At 54.1% G+C, this 19,395-nt stretch overlaps 1 protein-coding gene across 2 annotated transcripts in view; it reads right to left on the bottom strand.

Annotated features, from left to right (window-relative positions):
* Positions 1 to 18,198, bottom strand: part of SH3GL1 (SH3 domain containing GRB2 like 1, endophilin A2) — a 38,331-nt gene extending 20,133 nt beyond the window's left edge. The window contains exon 1 of one of the 2 annotated variants that reach the window (XM_025368804.1): positions 17,946 to 18,198. In XM_025368804.1, the coding sequence (XP_025224589.1) occupies positions 17,946 to 17,990 (45 nt within the window). In that variant the 5' untranslated portion in view covers positions 17,991 to 18,198. The remainder of the gene's footprint in view (positions 1 to 17,945) is intronic. The other variant, XM_025368805.1, reaches the window with a different exon arrangement.
* Between the last annotated feature and the right edge of the window lie 1,197 nt (positions 18,199 to 19,395).

Raw genomic sequence — 19,395 nt, forward strand, 5'->3', positions numbered from 1 at the left:
CTGGGCTCAGGATGGAGGGGAGGGACACGGCAAGGCAGACCCACGCTGCTGGGGCCTCCCTCCAACACCTGCCTAGGGGATGCCCAGAGCAGGGCTCTCTCCCTGCACCAGAAACTCTCCCTCCTTTCCTTGCTTCTTCCTACATCCAAATTCTACCTATCCTTCAAAGCCACGGTCAGGAGCCATCACTGAGGTCCAAGTCAGGTTAAATGAGTATTTACCTGTGTCAGGTACAGTGAAAAAGGAAAGACGTATAACCCAGGCTCACACACACACAAGAACCTAAGGCCTTACGACAGACAGGAGGCCAGCGGGGAGGGAGCCAGGGTGAGTCAGGAAGGAGGTGGCTGTGGCCGTGGGCTTTGAAGGATGGGTGGGATCTGGGCGTATGCAGGAGAGAGGGGCACGACACGAGGAAAGGCAGGAAGGGGAGACATGGGGCCTGCAGCAGTGAGGTCGGCTTGGAAACAAGCCCAGGACAAGGTTCGGAAGTGCCCGTTTTGAAGATGTGGGAGGGCGTCACGGGTGGGTATCTGGTGTGGGCTCCAGCTCCTGGATCGGAAAAAACGTGCCGTCAAACTCAGGAACTGTCAACTGTCTACAGGACAGTCAGTGGTTTTGAACATGATCTGCTCTGGTGTTTCCGGGGTGCGTGGTGCCCTCAGGCTTAGACAGGCAATAGTATGTTCTGTGTAAACCTGAACGAGCAGGCGGTTTTCAAAATCCAAGTTAAATTATAGGAACTGAATTTCCTATCAGTCCACTAGCTTTTAAGTCACCAAGGTGGGATTCCAGAGACCAGGGAACAACTTCTGCGGAGCTGAAGATTAGTTCCACAGAGCGTCATAGCCAAGGAAGGCTGGATGGAACCCCAGCTCTTAGCAGGGCACCTCAAGCCAACACAGCAAAGTGAACCGGTCCTATTTTCTTGATTTCAGGGATGAGAGCTAACAGAGGACAAAACAATTGTCTCTCCACAGGCCTCCTCTGCCTCTCTCTGTCCCCCTGCCTCTGTCTCCTCTGCCTCTCTCTATTCCCCTGCCTCTCTCTGTCCCCCTGCCTCTGTCTCCTCTGCCTCTCTCTAGCCCCCTGCCTCTGTCTCCTCTGCCTCTCTGTCCCCCTGACTCTCTCTGTCTTCCCTGTCTCTCTCTGATCCCTCTGCCTCTCTCTGTCTGCCTGCCTTTTGCTGTCTACCCTGCCTCTGTCTCCCCTGCCTCTGTCTCCCCTGCCTCTCTCCATTTCCCCTGCCTCTCTCTGTCTCCCCCCAGATGCCTCTTAAGGATTGAGATGAAAACCATAATCAGGACAAGGCTTTAAGACAGTGTGAACCTGTGTGAGTTTCTTGTTGCCACCATAACAAATCACCATAAACCTAGTGACTTAGAGCCACATACACGTCTTCAACAACACGCTAAAGCAACACAAAGTCTTCACTAAGTTAGATCCTGACAGGGATCTCCCCGGGCTAAGATTGAGATGCTATGAGCTGCACTCTGTTGTGGGTGTTCTGGGGCTTTCCTGCCTTTTCCAGCATCCAGAGGCCACCCACATCCCTTGGCTCACAGTCCCCTCCTCCCTCCATTGTCAGAGCTAGCAGGCACTGGCCCCTCAGCGGCTACCTCTGTTCTCTCTTCCTTGTCTCAGCTCCCTCTGACCACAGCGGGGAAGGTGCTCCGCTTTCTGAGGGCCTTCTGATGGGACTGGGCCCTCGTGGATAAGCCAGGATAACCTCCCACCCCCAGGTCTGTACCCTTCGTCTCACCCGCAAAGTCCCCTTTGCCATGTGAGGGAACAGTCATGGTTCCAGGGGTGGAGGTGAGGGGCAGCTGTGAGGAGTGCTGTCCTGCCTGCCACAGGAGCTGGTCACTTCTCGTTATTCGTGGCAGCTCTGTTCTAGAAAGTTACCTCAAGCACAGAGTTCGCCAGTACCGAGCCACTGCTCACAGGGGAAACACACAGCTAGGTTTCTGTGAGCCTCTGGTCACAACATGTTCACCAAATGATCACTACGTAACCGTTCTGTGTATTCCATTTTTTCTTTTTTCTTTTTGAGACAGAGCCTCACTCTGTCGCCCAGGCTGGAGTGCAGTGGCACAATCTTGGCTCGCTGCAACCTCTGCCTCCTGGGTTCAAGTGAGTCTCCAGCCTCAGTCTTCTGAGTAATTGCGATTACAAGTAATTACAAGTAATTGCGATGACACCACCATGCCTGGCTAATTTCGTATTTTTAGTAGAGAAGGGGTTTCACCACGTAGGCCAGGCTGGTCTCGAACTCCTGACCTCAAGTGATCCACCTGCCTTAGCCTCCCAAAATGCTGGGATTACAGGCATGAGCCACCGGGCCTGGACATTTTTTTTTTTTTTGGAGACCAGGTCTTGCTCAGTCACCCAGGCTGGAGTGCAGTGGCATGATCATGGCTCACTGCAGCCTTGACCTCCCAAGCTCAAGCAATCCTCCTGCCTCAGTCTCCGAAGTAGATGGGACTACAGGCATGCATCACCACACCCAGCTTTTTTTTTTTTTGGTATTTTTCTAGAGACAGGGTTCCACTTTGTTGCCCACGCTAGTCTGGAACTCCTAGGCTCAAGCGATCCTCCCGCCTCAGCCTTCCAAAGTGCCGGGTAACAGGCGTGAGCCGCTGCACCTGGTCTTTATGCGTATTTCCTTAGTCCATATCTACCGTGATTCACCCACACTGAACTCCCGGACACGGCGCTATCACTCCTGCCTGAGCAAGCTGCTCTCACACATGGCTTCTCTGTGAGGCTCATCCCAGTCTCCTCGCACTGAGGAACACGAGATAGCGCTGCTGCATGATGCTGGGGCCATTCTCAACAGTGAAATCACCAACAAAATCCACATAAATGTGAGAAACATGGCGCTAAAAAGCCTGCAAATCCATGCCGGAACACAGCGCAAGAGCCGGCAGAAGGCAGTGTGGCTTGCTTTGACCTGGGCTAGTAACATATGCACTGGGTGACCAAAAAAAAAATTTTTTTTTTTTTGAGATGGCGTCTCGCTCTGTTGCCCAGGCTGGAGTGCAGTGGCGCGATCTCGGCTCACTGCCAGTTTCGCCTCCTGGGTTCACGCCATTCTCCTGCCTCAGCCTCCCGAGTAGCTGGGACTACAGGCACCCACCACCACGCCCAGCTAATTTTTTTTTTTTTTTTTTGTATTTTTAGTAGAGATGGGGTTTCACCATGTTAGCCAGGATGGTCTCAATCTTCTGACCTTGTGATCTGCCCGCCTCGGCCTCCCAAAGTGCTGGGATTACAGGCGTGAGCCACCGTGCCTGGCTGCTACAAATAAATCTTAGCAAGTAGGTGAATTTGCACGGGGAGCGTGTGAGGAATGGGGATGGTTCGTGCGTCCTGGCCCGAGCTGCCCTCTGTCACGAGCCTGGGTGCTAGGTGCTTTCTGTAAGCATGGCCTCACTGTGCACAACAAAACTGAAAACATGGACTCCAGAGGAATTTACAGGCTGGAGGGGATGTTACATCTGTGAGGAGAGCGCCGGGCAGAAGCAGAGTCCTCAGAAGTCATGGCGCAGGAGCCACCCCAGTTCATCCCGCTCCGGACCACACAGAGCTAACCCTGAGCTGGGAGCCTCCTCCCCGTCCACTTGGCTTCCTGGCCAAGGCCCCAGGCACATACAGCACAGTGGAGGAGGGCTAAAATAACACACTTTACGAGTATGCAACACATGATATTGCTAGCCACGGGTCCAAGACTTTGGGTCATGCAAATTGAACGGGCTGTTTTTTTCCAGGCTAGGACCGTTGAAAACCTATGTGGCTATTTTTCTTTTTTTGAAGGCAGGGTCTCGCTATGTTGCCCAGGCTGGAGTGCAGTGGCTATTCACGGGCACAGTCATCAAGCACTACAGTACATGATCATATTAAGTATGGTACCACGCTGGAGAAGCTCTCAGATGTGTCGCAAAGGACTGCTCACTGCCAGGCTGTGCGAAAATGCAGAAACTTGGAGACTCTAAATGTCCACTGGCCGGAGAATGGATAGACACGCTGTGGAATAATCACGAGGGAAAGCCACACAGCTGCGGATGTGAGCGGAGCCTCATGTGCCAGTGTGAACGGTACTCACAAGCAGTGCTCAGCCTAAAAAGCAGGTGACCAGGTACAGTGGCTCACGCCTGTATCCCAGCACTTTGGGAGGCCGAGGCACGCAGATCGATGGAGCTCAGGAGTTCGAGACCAGCCTGGCCAACATGGTAAAACCCTGTCTCTACTAAAAATACGAAAATTATCCAGGTGTGGTGGTTGGTGCCTGTAATCCCAGCTACTCGGGAGTCTGAGGCAGGAGAATTGCTTGAGCCCGGGAGGGGGAGGTTGCAGTGAGCTGAGATCGTTCCATTGTACTCCACCTTGGGTGACGAGAAACTCCATCTCAAAAAAAAAAAAGTAGGGTGCAAGAAAGCACATGATCCTGCTGACAGGCCGTGTAGACTGCCGCACAACCCCGCACGTTTTGGAGCAGTGACCTCACGCGCAGTGAAGGTGCGCCTGCCCTGCTCTGGCTTCATTTGGGTGGCGTGGTGGGCACCTGGTCATCAACTGGTCATTCTTAGGTGTCTTTCTGTATCTGAAACCCTTTATGATACAACCTTTATGAGGTGCCTGAACAAGGGAGGTGTCCTGCGCCACATATTGGTGCCGACCAGCGTGCGGCCCGGGGAACGTGTTCTGAATGCAGTAAGAAGCAACCCTTCTTGGAAGGACGGCGACCCCCTACCGGCTCCTCTTAACAGCCGAGTGGACTCCTGGATTCTGACAGCCGAGTGGACTCCTGGGCTCCAGAAACGTGATTGCAGCAGACGGACCAAAGGTCTTTCCCCTGCCCTCCCTCTCAGGGCCCCAAGGACCCTCCCTGGTTGTGCAGCTGCCCACTATGGAACCCTCAGCCAGTCTAGATGGTGACACAGGGACCCCACTCAACAGAGGGGCCCACTAGTGCCTTCTTCTGACGGGCACAGGGTGCTCTGGGGCTAGCCGGGGAGACTGTTGTGGGAAGGCTGGGCGTGGGAGAACACTGGAAAAATACACAGGATTCTGCAAGTATGAAATAAAAATGTAAAAGCTGGGGGAGCAAAACCACCCACAGGGCAGCATTCCAGCGGCCTCCAAGTCGGCCTCTGCAGTGGGCAGTACATACCTCCTGGACACCCACACTATGCTCAGCCAGGGGGCCGGCAGCTCCAAGGTTCCTCATGGGTGGAACACTGACTTGACCAGAGTAAGCAAGAAGCAAGAGACTTGCTCTGCAGTTTTGGGGGTTGTTCTTCCTTCCTAAAATAATAGCGGTGATTCTCAACCTCAGAGAAAACCGTCAGAGGCCTCAGGAGAGGATGAAGACGATCTTATGCTGGGGTGGGTGAAGGCTGGGAGATGAAGAAATTCCATCCAGGTCCCTGGGCTACCCTCTTCTGAGCCACAAAGGCTGGTCTTGAAGGGCCAGGGCTGCCCGTCTGTTTCAAACAATCGAGACTCTGATGAGTGAGGCTGTTAGGCTGATGGATGCCTGCCTGAGTCAGCCGTGGGGCCTCATCCCACAGAGGCGGGTGGCAGGGGATTGCGGCGAGGGCGGGCAGAAAGTTCCCAGAACTTCCTTCCGCAGGGGCTTTCTGAGAACAAGGGTCTCTGCTTAGTACCGGGGTAGAGTCCCGAAATGACAGCAGAAAAATAATCAGTCAGCAGTTCTGCTTCCAGCAGGCAGGGCTGGATGGGGGTGTCCTGGAGGAAGATATCTGCATTACTGCTTGGGTGATGTTTGGGAACTCTTTTTATTTCCTTTTTTACCTTTTTTTTTCTTCCTGGAGAACAGAGTCTTGCTATACTGCCCAGGCAGGTCTCGAACTCCCGGCCTCAAGCGCTCCTCCTGCCTCTGCCTCCCTCAGAGCTAGGATTACAGGTGTGAGCCACCGTGCCCAGAGATATTTGGGAACTCCCTAAGAATGCTGACTGCAGGGTCTCCAGCCTCCATGCCTTTCCCCAGGCACTCAGGACCTGGCTGTTACCAAGCCATCAGCCCTCTTTCCTGAGCTTGAATCCCAGTGTGCGGGATCCCTCGATCCTATGAGACGAGACTGCAGAGGGTATGGCAGCAGGCCCCAAGGGAAAAGGCAACGTGCCTTCTGTGAGGCATTTCCCACAGTGTGGCAGCTAACACACGCACAAGGCACACGAATCACGTGGTCAGAACACAACTGCCGCAATTCCCCTTCCATATTTCTTATTCTGGCAAGAAGGAACTTCCAGGTGGGCACTACTATAGCACAGATTTTTTTTTCTTTTTTAAGCAGGTTCTTGCTCTGTTGCCCAGGCTGGAGGGCGGTGGCACGATCACAGCTCACTGCAGCCTCGAACTCCTGGACTTAAGTGATCCTCCCACCTCAGCCTCCCAAGTAGCTGGGGCTACAGGTGTGCACCACTATGACTGGCTAATTTAATTTTTGTACAGACGGGGTTTCATCATATTGTCCAAATGAGCTTGAACAACTGGGCTAATGCAATCCTCCTGTCTCAGCCTCCCAAAGTGTTGGGATCACAGGCAAGAATCACCACGTCCAGCCTGAACAGCTCTTTCACAAGAGAGGACACCTCAGGCTCAGGGGTGGGGTATCCAGGAAGATTTTATTCCATTGTTTTGTTGCTGTTGTATTTGTTATTCCACTTACTGTGTGGGTTTTTTGTTTGTTTTGTTTTGTTTTTGAGACGGAGTGCAGTGGTGCTGTCTCGGCTCACTACAACCTTCACCTCCAGGGTTCTAGCGATTCCCCTGCCTCGGCCTCCCGAGTAGCTGGGATTACAGATATGCACACTACCACACCCGGCGAATTTTGTTTTGTTTTTGTTTTTTTGAGATGAAGTCTCGCTCTGTTGCCAGGCTGGAGTGCACTGGCGCGATCTCGGCTCACTGCAACCTCTGCCTCCTGGGTTCACGCAATTCTTCTGCCTCAGCCTCCTGAGTAGCTGGGACTACAGCCACATGCCATCAGGCCCAGCTAATTTTTGTATTTTTAGTAGAGAGGGGGTTTCACCATATTGGCCAGGCTGGTCTCAAACTCCTGACCTTGTGATCCACCTGACTCGGCCTCCCAAAGTGCTGCGATTACAGGCATGAGCCATTGTGTCCGGCCTATTCCAGTTACTGTTATTGAGCAAAGAAAAACACCACTATCCCCTTTAAAATAAATTTTAAAAGTGATAAAATAAAAGTAATTTAAGAGGAAAGAGGCCGAATCAACTAATGGGTTCAAGCTAAAGGACAGGCGATGAACCCTGGCTGTCGGTTCAGGGCATTACCGCTGGCCAGCTGCATGCTGTGGTCTGCGAGTCATGAGAGTGTCACGTCTGAACGCCGGGACAGGGGATGCAGGCTTAGAAGGCAGGTACAGAGAGGGGTGGCGAACGCACAAGAGACAGCAGGCTCAGAGACAGAAGGGGCCGTCCACAGGGAGAATGGGGAGGAGCTGCAGGGCCGACTGTGGCAATCAGAGAGAAGTCACTGCAGCGCCTGGGCACCGAGGCCAGGGAAGGAGCTGCACAACGAGTAGCCAGGCCCAGCCATGGCGAAAGCCCTAAGAATCTTGGCAAATAGGGCTGGGGAGGCCAGGAATGGTTTAGCTTGGGGAAGCATTCAAGCCAGGGAACCACCAACTCTGAGCAGACTGGCCCAGCCGGGCAGCAGCAGGTACACTTCAGCCTGGCCTCAGTCAAGGGGGGAAGCAGACGTCTGGGCTCGGCTTCCTCGGGACCATGCTCAGGCAGGCTCCGGGTCAGAAACTGCCTGTGACATAGTCAGGCCCCTCTGACCCGGCCAAGTTCAGGTGACTGTCAGCTGCAGCCCTGGAGCTGGACACACACCCTAAACCACAAGAAACATTCTCCGAGCTGCTGATTTTTTCAGAGCAGTTGGACCTGTTCCCAACCGAGTACTCCAAGGCCTTGCCAGCCACCTGCCCCCCTGGTGTTCTGTCACAGCCTGGTCAGATGCCTGGCCGGCGGACCAGGGCTGCTGCTGAGCCACCACCAGGGACACTGCAGGGGCCCCGTGGAGGACAGCCCCCTATTCTGAGAAGGAGCCCCCCAGCTCAGCCTCTGCAGGGAGCGTCTCTGGCGACCTCATCAGCAGGCTAGTGCCCAGCGGAACATGGCCCATCACACATGCCCGGGCACAACCCAGCCTCAGGAGCTGCCATCTGACAGGAGGAGAGCACCTCACACAAACACCAGCGTGTGGTGTGTGGGTGGGGGACTCCAAGGCCAGATGCTCCAAGGGCTGAGAACTCAGTTCCCACATGCAGCCCCAGAAGATGCCAAGGATAAGGGGAGATAGAAACGCATTCATTATAGGGCAGACAGGAAGTGGGGAGAGAGTGGGGTTGGGAGGTAGAAGAGGCCAGTGACATGGACAGGAGGCAGGAGAGCACAGGGCCCCACACAGGATGGGCGGGAGGGGTTGACTGTGTGAGTTCCCTATGAAGGGGAAGAGTAGCATTTAAAGCTGGGACCAAGGCAGTGGCTCCGGAAGCTCCCGAAAGTCAGCTGAGAGCTTGAACTGTACCCCAGGCCAGGTGGGGACATGCTTCTCCTCTTCCTCTAGGGCGTGCTCACATAAACCTGACACACAGCCATCCGCTGTAGGGTGGGGGTCACAGTGGCCCATCCGTCCTTCCATGTGATATTTACCGGCTTCCTGGGGCAGGCTAGCCATTAAACCAAACACTGGGGATGCAGCAATGAGCAGAAATGCCTGGCTCTGACGGCAATGGGCTCATAATCCAGTGGCAAAGGCAATGGAATAACCACTCCCATCAGCCTGAAACTACGTGGGGATCTGTCCACTCGGGCCAGGGCAGAGAAGACGCCCGTTTCCGGCCCAGGGAGGGGAGTGGGCCCACTCACCCCATGCCCTCGCTGGCCTGAGGCCGTCTGGATCCTGAGTATCTGCCATGACCACCGCCCCTACAGACACGCGGCATGACCCCTGCTGGGTGCTTTGTCCCCTTACCCACGTGTGGAACTGCGGCCCGCCAGGCAGGAGCCCTCTCTCCCAGGCAGTCAGTGGGCTGCTGCTGAGTCAGGTCCAATGGAGGAAACGGTCGGTCTATTTTCCTGCTGTGGTGAGGAAGTCTCCCCATGACCCCGCTCTCAGGGCCTGGTCAGCAGGTTTTTCTAGGAGTGCAGAGGAAAAGGAAGACAGGGCCATCCTCCCAGAGCCTGAGTTCAGGGAGCCCTGGGTACTGCTTAACAGGAAATGAGCAGAAATGCACCAAGCTGCAGCGCTCAGAAAAAGTGCTTGCCAAATCCAGCCCTGCAAAAGGCGAGAGACAGAGAAAGAGAGAGACAGGCAGGCAGGCAGACAGACAGGAAGAAGGCGTGGAGAAGAGAGAGAGAGAGAGGAAGAAGGGGTGAGAAGGCAAAAGAAGGGAGAGACAGAGAGAAAGACAAGGAAAGAGTGAGAACAGAGAGAGAGAGAAAGAAGAGGGGGGAGAGAGAGAGAGAGGAAGAAGAGGACAGGAGAGAAGGGAGAGAGAGAAACCCGCTGTAGCCGGGACAGCTTTGAAAGAGAACCAGAAGAGACCGCCCCTGACACTTCAGCTCACACATTAAAAAGCCATTAGAGTTGGAGAGCTCAAGTCCAGCTGAGATGCCTCCAGAGCCTCTCGAGCTCCTGACACCCACCCCACCCCCACCCCGGGGCAATGCTTCCCCATCCAACCCTCCTGGAGCTTAGAGACCTCAGGGGCTTGGAAAGGAGAAATATGGAGGCCACTCTGAGCTCCTCCTTTAAGCTATGCCCATGGCAGCGGCGAAACCTGCAGCTGCCTCCGAAATCCTACTGCGGACGTTGGCAGCACACTCCAACACGACGTTTCCCCAGATCAGATCAGTTACAAAACACTGGCGACAATCACAGAGGCGGAAAAGGGCCAAGGCAGCAGTGAAGGCTTGGCTGCACCCTAGGCCCCTGGATCAAAGTCCACTGGACCAGAGACACGGGCAGGTCTGAGCAGGACGGGCCCCAATCCGCAGATTTCTCCTCTGAGAAAAAAATGCAACACACAGAGACACCTGAGGGACCCAACAGCCAGCTTAGACCTCAGGTGGACTGCGCACATGACAGCGGCCACCCCGGGCAGCCAGGGGCGGAGTGAGCAGTATCACGTTCTCTGTGTGCTTGATAGGTCTGGGGTCTCAAAATGTGACAGGCCCCAATGTCTTCAGCTGAGCGGGATAAGGTGAGACACCTCATCTTGCACTCGCAGGTTGTTATTAGGGGCACCCGGAATGTAATTATGCACTGCAGGGCTGGGTTTTAACACACACCCAGATAAGCAGGGCGATCGGCACCCACAGAGCCCCAACTGGTCTTTGGTGAACACGGGATTCTGAGTCAGAGATGAACTTTTGGCCGAACTTTCAGCCCCTGACTTGATTTCCAGGGCCTGATGTACAGCAGTCACGGGTGCAGACACCGGAGTTTGTTAGACGGGAAAACGCAGGATGCTGCTTGATTACAAAGTGCCCAGTGACCACCAACAGCCAACCCTGCGGGCCAGGCAAGCCAGGTTTCACAGACAGGCCCGAGGAGCAGCAGGGTGTAAGGAGCCTCCAGCTTCCTTCGGGGAAGGGCAGTCTCAAACCTCTGTGTCTACACAGCCCAGCCAGCACACAGCTCAGGCCTCCACACAGCTGCTGGTTCCACCCATCTGCAAGCCAGAAACACAGCGGAGTGGGGAGAGTGAGCCCTGCCCGTCCTGGGGGGAGCCCAAGGTCCACACCGCCGGCTCCAATGCCTCAAGGCACACACCAGCACATGCCGCACGTTCCAGACTCAGTCACCAGAGCTTCCTGCAAGGGTGGACTTAACCCCATTCCCATCATACATGGACATCACAAAGCAAAGCCCGTTCCTACATCTGTTGCCAGCACCTCCCCGAGGGAGACGGGGTTCCGGAGGTCAGCCTGCAGCTGCTGGACTCACCGGCCTTGTCTCGGGCACAGCCTCTGAATCACCAACACCGCCCCTTACCAGCCCACACAAAAGGGCCTCAGAATCACCTGTCACTCCCAGCACAAGGGTATACATTTTTATCTGTGCCAAGGTTAAGGGGTTATGAACCCCATATTTTTGCATCTTAAGATCATTCCCAGGGGCTCACGCCTGTAATCCCAACACTTTGGGAGGCTGAGGCAGGAGGATCACAAGGTCAGGAGTTCAACACTAGCCTGGCCAACATGATGAAACCCCGTCTCCACTAAAAATACAAAAATTGGCCAGCTGTGGTGGCGCACACCTGTAATCCCAGCTACTCAGGAGGCTGAGGCAGGAGAATTGCTTGGACCCAGGAGGCGGAGGTTGCAGCGACCTGAGATCGGCCCACTGCACTCCAGCCTGGGACAGAGCAAGACTCCGTCACACACATACAAAAAAAGATCATTCCATGTTTATGGCTTAACAAGTCAAGCACTTTGGTAGGAAAACCAAGAGTGGCCCCACAAAGTGAGGTTTTAAAAAAGAGGTCAGGGTTGGGCGTGGTGGCTCACGCCCGTAATCCCAGCACAATGGGAGGCCAAGGAGGGCGGATCACCTGAGGAGTTCAAGACCAGCCTGGCCAACAAGGCAAAACCCCGTCTCTACTAAAAATACAAAAATTAGCTGGGCACGGTGGCAGGCACCTGTAATCCCAGCTACTCAGGAGGCTGGGGCAGAAGAATCGCTTGAACTGGGCGGCAGAGGTTGCAGTAAGCCAAGATCGTGCCACTGCACGCCACCTTGGGAGTGGAGACAGAACAAGACTGCATCTCAAATACATAAAATGTTTAAAAAATCGTAATAACCCAGGCATGGTGGCTCACACCTGTAATCCCAGCACTTTGAGAGGTTGAGGCAGGAGGATCACCACCTGAGGTCAGGAGTTCGAGACCAACCTAGTCAACACGGTTACATCCCTTCTCTACTAAAGATACAAAAATCAGCCGGATGTGCTGTGACGCGCTTGTAATCCCAGCTACTTGGGAGGCTGAGGCAAAAGAATTGCTTGAACCCAGGAGGCAGAGGTTGCAGTGAGCTGCGATTGTGCCACTGCACTCCAGCCTGGGCAACAGTGTATAATCCCAGCTACTTGGGAGGCTGAGGCAAAAGAATTGCTTGAACCCGGGAGGCAGAGGTTGCAGTGAGCTGAGATTGTGCCACTGCACTCCAGCCTGGGCAACAGTGCGAGACTCCGTCTCAAAAAAAAAAAAAAAAAAAAAAAAAGCAAAACAAAAAAACCACAATAAATAAACTAAAAAGAGGTCAGGGCCGGGCACGGTGGCTCACGCCTGTAATCCCAGCACTTTGAGAGAACGAGGAGATAGGATCACTTGAGCCTAGGAGTTCAAGACCTGGAGTGGTGAGGTTTAAGGAGCCTCCAGCCTAGGCAACATAGTGAGACTCTGTCTCTACAAAAAATTAAAAAAGAAATAAAAATAGGCCGGGCATAATGGCTTACGCCTGTAAACCCAGCACTTTGGGAGGCCAAGGCAGGTAGATCATGAGGTCAGGAGTTCGAGACCAGCCTGAACAACATGTGAAATCCGTCTCTACTAAAAATACAAAAATGAGTTGGGCGTGGTGGCATGTGCCTGTAACCCCAGCTACTCAGGAGGCTGAGGCAGGATAATTGCTTGAACCCAGGAGATGGAGGTTGCAGTGAGCCAAGATCGTGCCACTGTACTCCAGCCTGGGTGACAGAGCTAGGCTCTGTCTTAAAAATAAAATAAAATTAAAATAAAAATAGGTCAGAACAAGCAGTATCGTGGACATTCTGAAACACCAGCCATGTCCCAGACACTGCTTACTCTGACCTACAGCCCCCCAATAGGTGGGGCCCAGGATCCCCCAGCAGACAGTTCTCCCTCAACCCCCCAGCCTCTCTTTTTCTCCTAGGCACAAACCCAGGGCCTAAGGAGCATCAGACAGATTTCAAAGCTACGGGAGGTGACGCTTGTGAATGTTCCTCCTAGCTCAGTCTGAAGCAATCTTTCCGTTCAAACGTTCAAACCCTCTCCCTCCTTTCACACACCAAAAAAAAAAAAAAAAAAAAAAAAAGCCAGCATTCCAGGCAGCTGCCAGCTCTATCCCTAGTTACACTCTCAATCTCACACAGCCCGGCCACAAGATTTATCAGGAAGCCAGTTAGCAGCTTAGGCCTGGAAATAACGTCACCCAAACCCCCAGCACACCAAGGGAACTTCTGAGAGCAGCTCTCACTAGTGGCGTTCTTTAACCCTCCTTAGTCCCCCAATTCTAGTTGCGAACGGATGCCAGGAGGCTCTTGAGGGAGTGGGTGTCACACAGGCAGAAAGGAGGGAACCAGGGAGATGGGACCACGATGGATGGCTATTTCTTTTACCGCTTTCTTCCAGATGATTCAACTTTCCCCAGCTCAGGCCTTCAACCAGTCTATGGCCAGTTCATGATAAGAAGTAAAAACTCACAAACTGCCCACTCAAGCCCAAACCAATTTTGAGCAAGTAGATGAACTAGCCTGGAACCCACTAAGGTTCTTACCATTACCAGCAATGAGATCAGAAACTCGGAACCAACAACACAGCCTCGCCTGCTAGAAAGTAAGTTTATCTTTCCCAGCACTCTCTCCCGGATCCTCCCGGCCTCTGTTTCTCAATTTAGAAAGGGCACTGTGAAACCCTTGGAAGTCTAGAGCCTGGTTTAAAGCAGGGTTTCTTAAGCTCAACCCTACTAACATAGGGCTGGAGAATTCTTCCTTTGCAGCGGGGGGAAGCTGTCCTATGCATTGTAGGATGTTTGGCAAGCATCCCTGGCCCCATTCCCTCAATGCCATGAGCACTCTCTCCCAATCGCCAAGCGGAGTGAGGACGGGGTCTGCGCTGTCCCCGGCTGACAGCGCTGATGGGAGTGTGCACCTCCTTCAGGAGCCCCGATGCCTGTGTCTCTCAACTATCAAATCAAGTTCCAGCAAAGAACTGGAAACCTTTAAGCTGTGTATAGAACCATTGTGTGTAGCACTGGAAACTCTCCCTTTTCTAAGTCCCTGTAAATGGTGTGTTTTTTTTTTTTTGGAGACAGGGTCTGGCTCTGTCTCCCAGGCTGAAGTGCAGTGGTATAATCAGGCTCCCTGTAGACTTGACCTCTGCAGGCCCAAGCGATAAAGGTTCCTCAAGATCAGTTGGAAGGTTCACACTTAAGAACATTAGTGGATGGTGGCATTTGGGGCCAGGAGTGAAAGTGTTTCCTCTAAAATAGTTCCCTACACAGCGGGAGACATGGTTCTTCTGAGATTCTGAGATTTTTTGAGACGGAGTCTCGCTCTGTCGCCCAGGCTGGAGTGCAGTGGCCGGATCTCAGCTCACTGCAAGCTCTGCCTCCCGGGTTCACGCCATTCTCCTGCCTCAGCCTCCAGAGTAGCTGGGACTACAGGCGCCCGCCACCTCGCCCGGCTAGTTTTTTGTATTTTTTTAGTAGAGACGGGGTTTCACCGGGTTAGCCAGGATGGTCTCGATCTCCTGACCTTGTGATCCGCCCGTCTCGGCCTCCCAAAGTGCTGGGATTACAGGCTTGAGCCACCGCGCCCGGCCAGGGCGACTTCTAAGAGCATGACTCGAGACAGAATTGACCAGGAGGCCAAGACGACAGCCCTGACGGTGGGCTGTGGCCATTGTGCTTTGGGACTAGGCCTCAGGATGTGGAAACAGGCAATCCTAAACCCAGCTAACACCACACTGTGCTTTCCAGGCTTCAAGGCACCATTCAGATCTGAATGCAGGTCATCCTGCTTCCCTCGAGAGAGACAAAGTCCTGGTGGCTGGCATGAGAGGCCTGGCTCGTTCCTCCAAAGAGGGTGTCAGCTCAGGACAACATGGGCACAGGCCCTGATCGCTGGGGGTGGGGGAGGGGGTGGCTTCCAGAAACCTGTCTATGGCACGGAACAAAGTGGCCCAGGAATTCCTCTGAGATCTCTGAGAACATCTTTCCTGCCAGGGAGCAGCGCTCTACGATGCTCTAATCCGCAGGTGAGGGTCTGACGCCTGCTGGGCAAGGTCTAACCCAGGGCCAGGCCATCTGATTTCAAACTACTGGGGCAAGGGGGTGGGGCTATTCTCAGCGACAATCCTAAAATTCATCCGGATTAAATCTTTCTCCAGGGCTTTGTTGCCCAGGCTGGAGTGCAGCAGCACGATCATAGTTCACTGTAGCCTTGAACTGCTGGGCTCCAGTGGTCCTCCCACCTCAGCCTCCCAAGTAGCTGGGACTACAGGTGTACATCGCCACACCTGGCTAACTTTTCGATATTTTGTAGGGATGAGATCTCCCTATATTGCCCAGGCTGGTCTTGAACTCCTGAACTCAAGGGAACCCCTGCCTCAGCCTCCAAAGTGCTGGGATTACAGGCATGAGCCACAGCACCTGGCAGGGTCCTTACTTTTTTCTTTCCAGGGACAAAAGGTACCAGCTGGGTGTTACTGGGGACTTGTTTCTCTTTGCTCCCACTGGGCCTCTCCAAACTGTGGGCAGAGAACCCTGTTTGCCACCTTGGCCCAAGCATTTGCTAAGATCATTGCTCAGGCCGGGCGCAGTGGCTCATGCTTGTAATCCCAGCACTTTGGAGGCTGAGGCGGGCAGATCACAAGGTCAAGAGATCAAGACCATCCTAGCTAATATGGTGAAACCCCGTCGCTACTAAAAATACAAAAAATTAGCCAGGTGTGGTAGCCGGCACCTGTAGTCCCAGCTACACGGGAGGCTGAGGCAGGAGAATTGTGTGTACCCGGGAGACAGAGCTTGCAGTGAGCCAAGACTGCGCCACTGCACTCCAGCCTGAGCGACAGAGAGACTCCATCTCAAAAAAAAAAACAAACAAAAGAAAACACACCATTGCTCATTCCCCGGTGGACTCCATCCACACAAATTCCACACAACCTCACCCTGCAGTGCATGGACCAATAGGATTCAACAATCTGAGGCTTTTTTTTTTTTTTTCAAGACGGAGTCTCGCTCTGTCACCCAGACTGGAGTGCAGTGGCGCAATCTTGGCTCACTGCAACCTCTACCTCCTGGATTCAAGAGATTCTCCTGTCTCAGCCTCCTTAGTAGCCGGGGTTACAGGCAAAAATACAAAATATTTGTATTGTTAGTAGAGATGGGGTTTTGCCATGTTGCCCAGGCTGCTCTCAAACTCCTGGCTTCAAGTGATTCTCCCACCTCGGCCTCCCAAACGTGCTGGGATTACAGGTGTCAGCCACCGTGCCCAGCCAAATTTGAGGCTTGCTGGATTTGAAATTGCAAAGTGAAAATTTTAAGTGTGCCCAGTTTTATGGAGAGTGGATCCACAGCTTTCACCACATTCATGGGCAATGGGTCCTGGACTTTCCAAAAAACCCTTTATCTGTCCAAATCAAATGCACTTAGGCTGGGATGCAACATTCTACTTCCGGGAATTCATCCTATAAAACGAATCCCACTGGTGAGCAAACATATTCACTGGCTATTCATTGTAGGAATGGTAGCAGAAAATTCCGGTAAACAGAAATATCTATCAACTGACAACTGGTTAAATAAATTATGGTACACCTAATGGAATGAAATACAATGTACCCATTAAAAAGATCCAAGTAGGCCAAGCACAGTCGCTCACACCTGTAATCCCAGCACGTTGGGAGGCCGAGGCAGGCGGATCACTTGAGGCCAGGAGTTCGAGACCAGCCTGGGCCAAATGGAGAAACCCTGTCTCTGCTAAAATTACAAAAAGTAGCCGGGTGCGGTGGCACATGCCTGTAGTTCCAGCTACCGGGGAGGCTGAGGCAGGAGAATTGCTTGAACCCAGGAGGTGGAGCTTGCAGTAAGCCGAGATTGCACCATTGCACTCCAGCTGGGGCGACAGAGAGTGACTCCGTCTCAAAAAAAAAAAAAAAAAAAATCCAACAAGTGTGGAGTATGGTCTAGTGCAGTAGTCCTGGGGGACAGGGAAGGAAGGGAGGAAGGAAAGAAGAGAAGGAAGGAAGGGAGAGAGACAGGGAGGGAGGGAAGGAGGAAGGAAGGAAGGAAAATAGAGAGGGAAGGAGAATTGATTCTATTCCTCAGGGGACACAGGGTGATGTCTCAAGATATTTTTGGTTGTCACGACTTGGGGGTGCTCCTGGCCTGGAGAGGGTGGAGGCCAGGGCGCTGCTCAGCACCCCGCAGTGTCCAGGATGGCCCCACCACGGAGAACAATCCAGCCCCAGATGTCAACAGTGCTGACGGAGGGGGAGAAATCCCGCTCCAGTGTGACCTCCAAGTAATGAAAACCACAGCACACAGGATTCTGTGGCAAATGCTATCACAGTGTACGTGTTTTTAAAGGAAAGGCACACACGTATCTTACGAAAGGACATACGGAGTCGATGACAGTCCCTGTCTCTGGGGAAAGAGACGGGGCTGGCTGCCCGAGGAGCAGAGAGGGGAAACTGACTTCTCCCTCTACCTTTTCAACTTTGTACCTTGCCCATCCGGAGGATTTTGAACAGAACTGCTCTAGAAGCAATTTTCCCTGGCTCTGGGTTATCTGGCAAGAATCCTGTGTCGACAGCCTCGGGACTCCTCTCTTCCCCTTCTCTCCCCGCACCCCGCCTTTGCAGGGGAGGGGAGGAGGGGTGAGGTCCGCATCCCTGGGCAGCCCCTGGGTGCCTCTCCCCTCCTCCCAGGGGTTCTGTCCCCGCTTCTGGAGCCCGCATGGCGGGCAGGGCCTGGGCCACCTCATCACCCCCGTCCGTCCCTTGCTCTTCCCACCCGGCGGGGGACACGCACCAACGTCCCTACCTCGGTCCCTCCGGCCCCCTCCCGAGCCAGGTCGGGCCTGGCCCCCTCATCCGGGCAGCCCGGGGCCCGGGACTCGGCCCCTGCCTGGGCCTGAGCTCACCTGGCTCGCCTTGTAGAACTGCTTCTTCAGCCCCGCCACCGACATGCTGCCGCCTGCCGCCGAGCCTCCCGCCCGGACCGCGCCAGCGACAGGCTCCCGGGCGCCGCCGACCCTCTGCGCGCCTCAGCAGACCCCGTCGGCGCCGCCTCCGCCAGCCGCTTGCCAGCTCCGCGCCCGCCCCGGCGCCGCCTCAGCCGCTCTCGCGCCCGCGCGGCCAGGATATTACATGGCAACCGCACGCTTCCGGTGCCGGCCCCCGCGCGCGCCCCCGGCCCCGTCTGCTCACGCGCGCCCTCTGCCGGCTGGAGAGCGCACGTGCACGTTGTCTGCCGCGGGAGACACCGCCTCTGTCAGTGAGTTGAGCGGGGGTAGCCTAGAGGGGCCGTAGCAGGTTCAGCGCCCTCTGGAGTCCCGGAGGTGACCCTAACGTCTTGGGAAAGGCGCTTAGTTTAAACCTGGCCAGGGAGGTTGGGAAGTGGAAGGGGTCCCTGCCTGGTTACGATTCTCCAGATTCCTGTTTGCTCATCTTAGCTAAATCTAAATCCAGTTCCTCTAAGTGTTCAGGCTCCCTCCCCTTCTTTCTTTTTTTTCTTTTTTGCTTTTTTTCTGAGACGGAGTCTTGCTTTGTCGCCCAAGCTGGAGTACAGTGGCATGATCTCGGTTCACTGTAACCTCCGCCTCCCGAGTTCAAGCGGTTCTCCTGCCTCAGCCCCCCGAGTAGCTGGGATTACAGGCGAGCACCACCACGCTCGGCTAATTTTTGTATTTTTAGTAGAGACAGGGTTTCGCCATGTTGGCCACGCTGGTCTCGAACTCCTGACCTCAGGTGATCCACCCTCTCCTCCCCTAGCCTCCCAAAGTACTGGGATCACAGGTATGAGACACCGTGCCTGGCCACCTCTCTTCCTCTCTCTCTGTCCTGTGTTCATCCATTCGGTTGCCCACGTGACACATGGAGACATCTAGGTCTGTCTTCACGCCCTGACCATACTTTCCACTAGTCCTCCCCTCCAATTCATCCCTGGCATGGCAGCCAGAAAGATGCTTCTAGAATGCAATTCAGGGTCGGGCGCAGTGGCTCACGCCTGTAGTCCCAGCACTTAGGGAGGCAGAGGCGGGTGGATCACGAGGTCAGGAGTTCAAGACCAGCCTGGCCAACATGGTGAAACCCCGTTTCTACAAAAAAAAAAAAAACAAAAAACAAAAAAACACACACACAAAAATTAGCTGGGCGTGTTGGCGCACTCCTGTAATCCTAGCTACTCAGGAGGCTGAGGCAGGAGAATCGCTTGAACCTGGGAGGCGGAGGCTGCAGTGAGCAGAGATCGCACCACTGCACTCCAGCCTGGGCGATGGAGTGAGACTCCATCTAAAGAAAAAAAGAATGCAATTCAGATCACACCAGTCTCCTGTTTTAATTCGGCCTACCACCCTTAGGATACACTCCAGA

The sequence above is a fragment of the Theropithecus gelada genome, chromosome 19 (assembly GCF_003255815.1).
Source record: "Theropithecus gelada isolate Dixy chromosome 19, Tgel_1.0, whole genome shotgun sequence".
In the NCBI taxonomy this organism is placed as follows: Eukaryota; Metazoa; Chordata; class Mammalia; order Primates; family Cercopithecidae; genus Theropithecus; species Theropithecus gelada.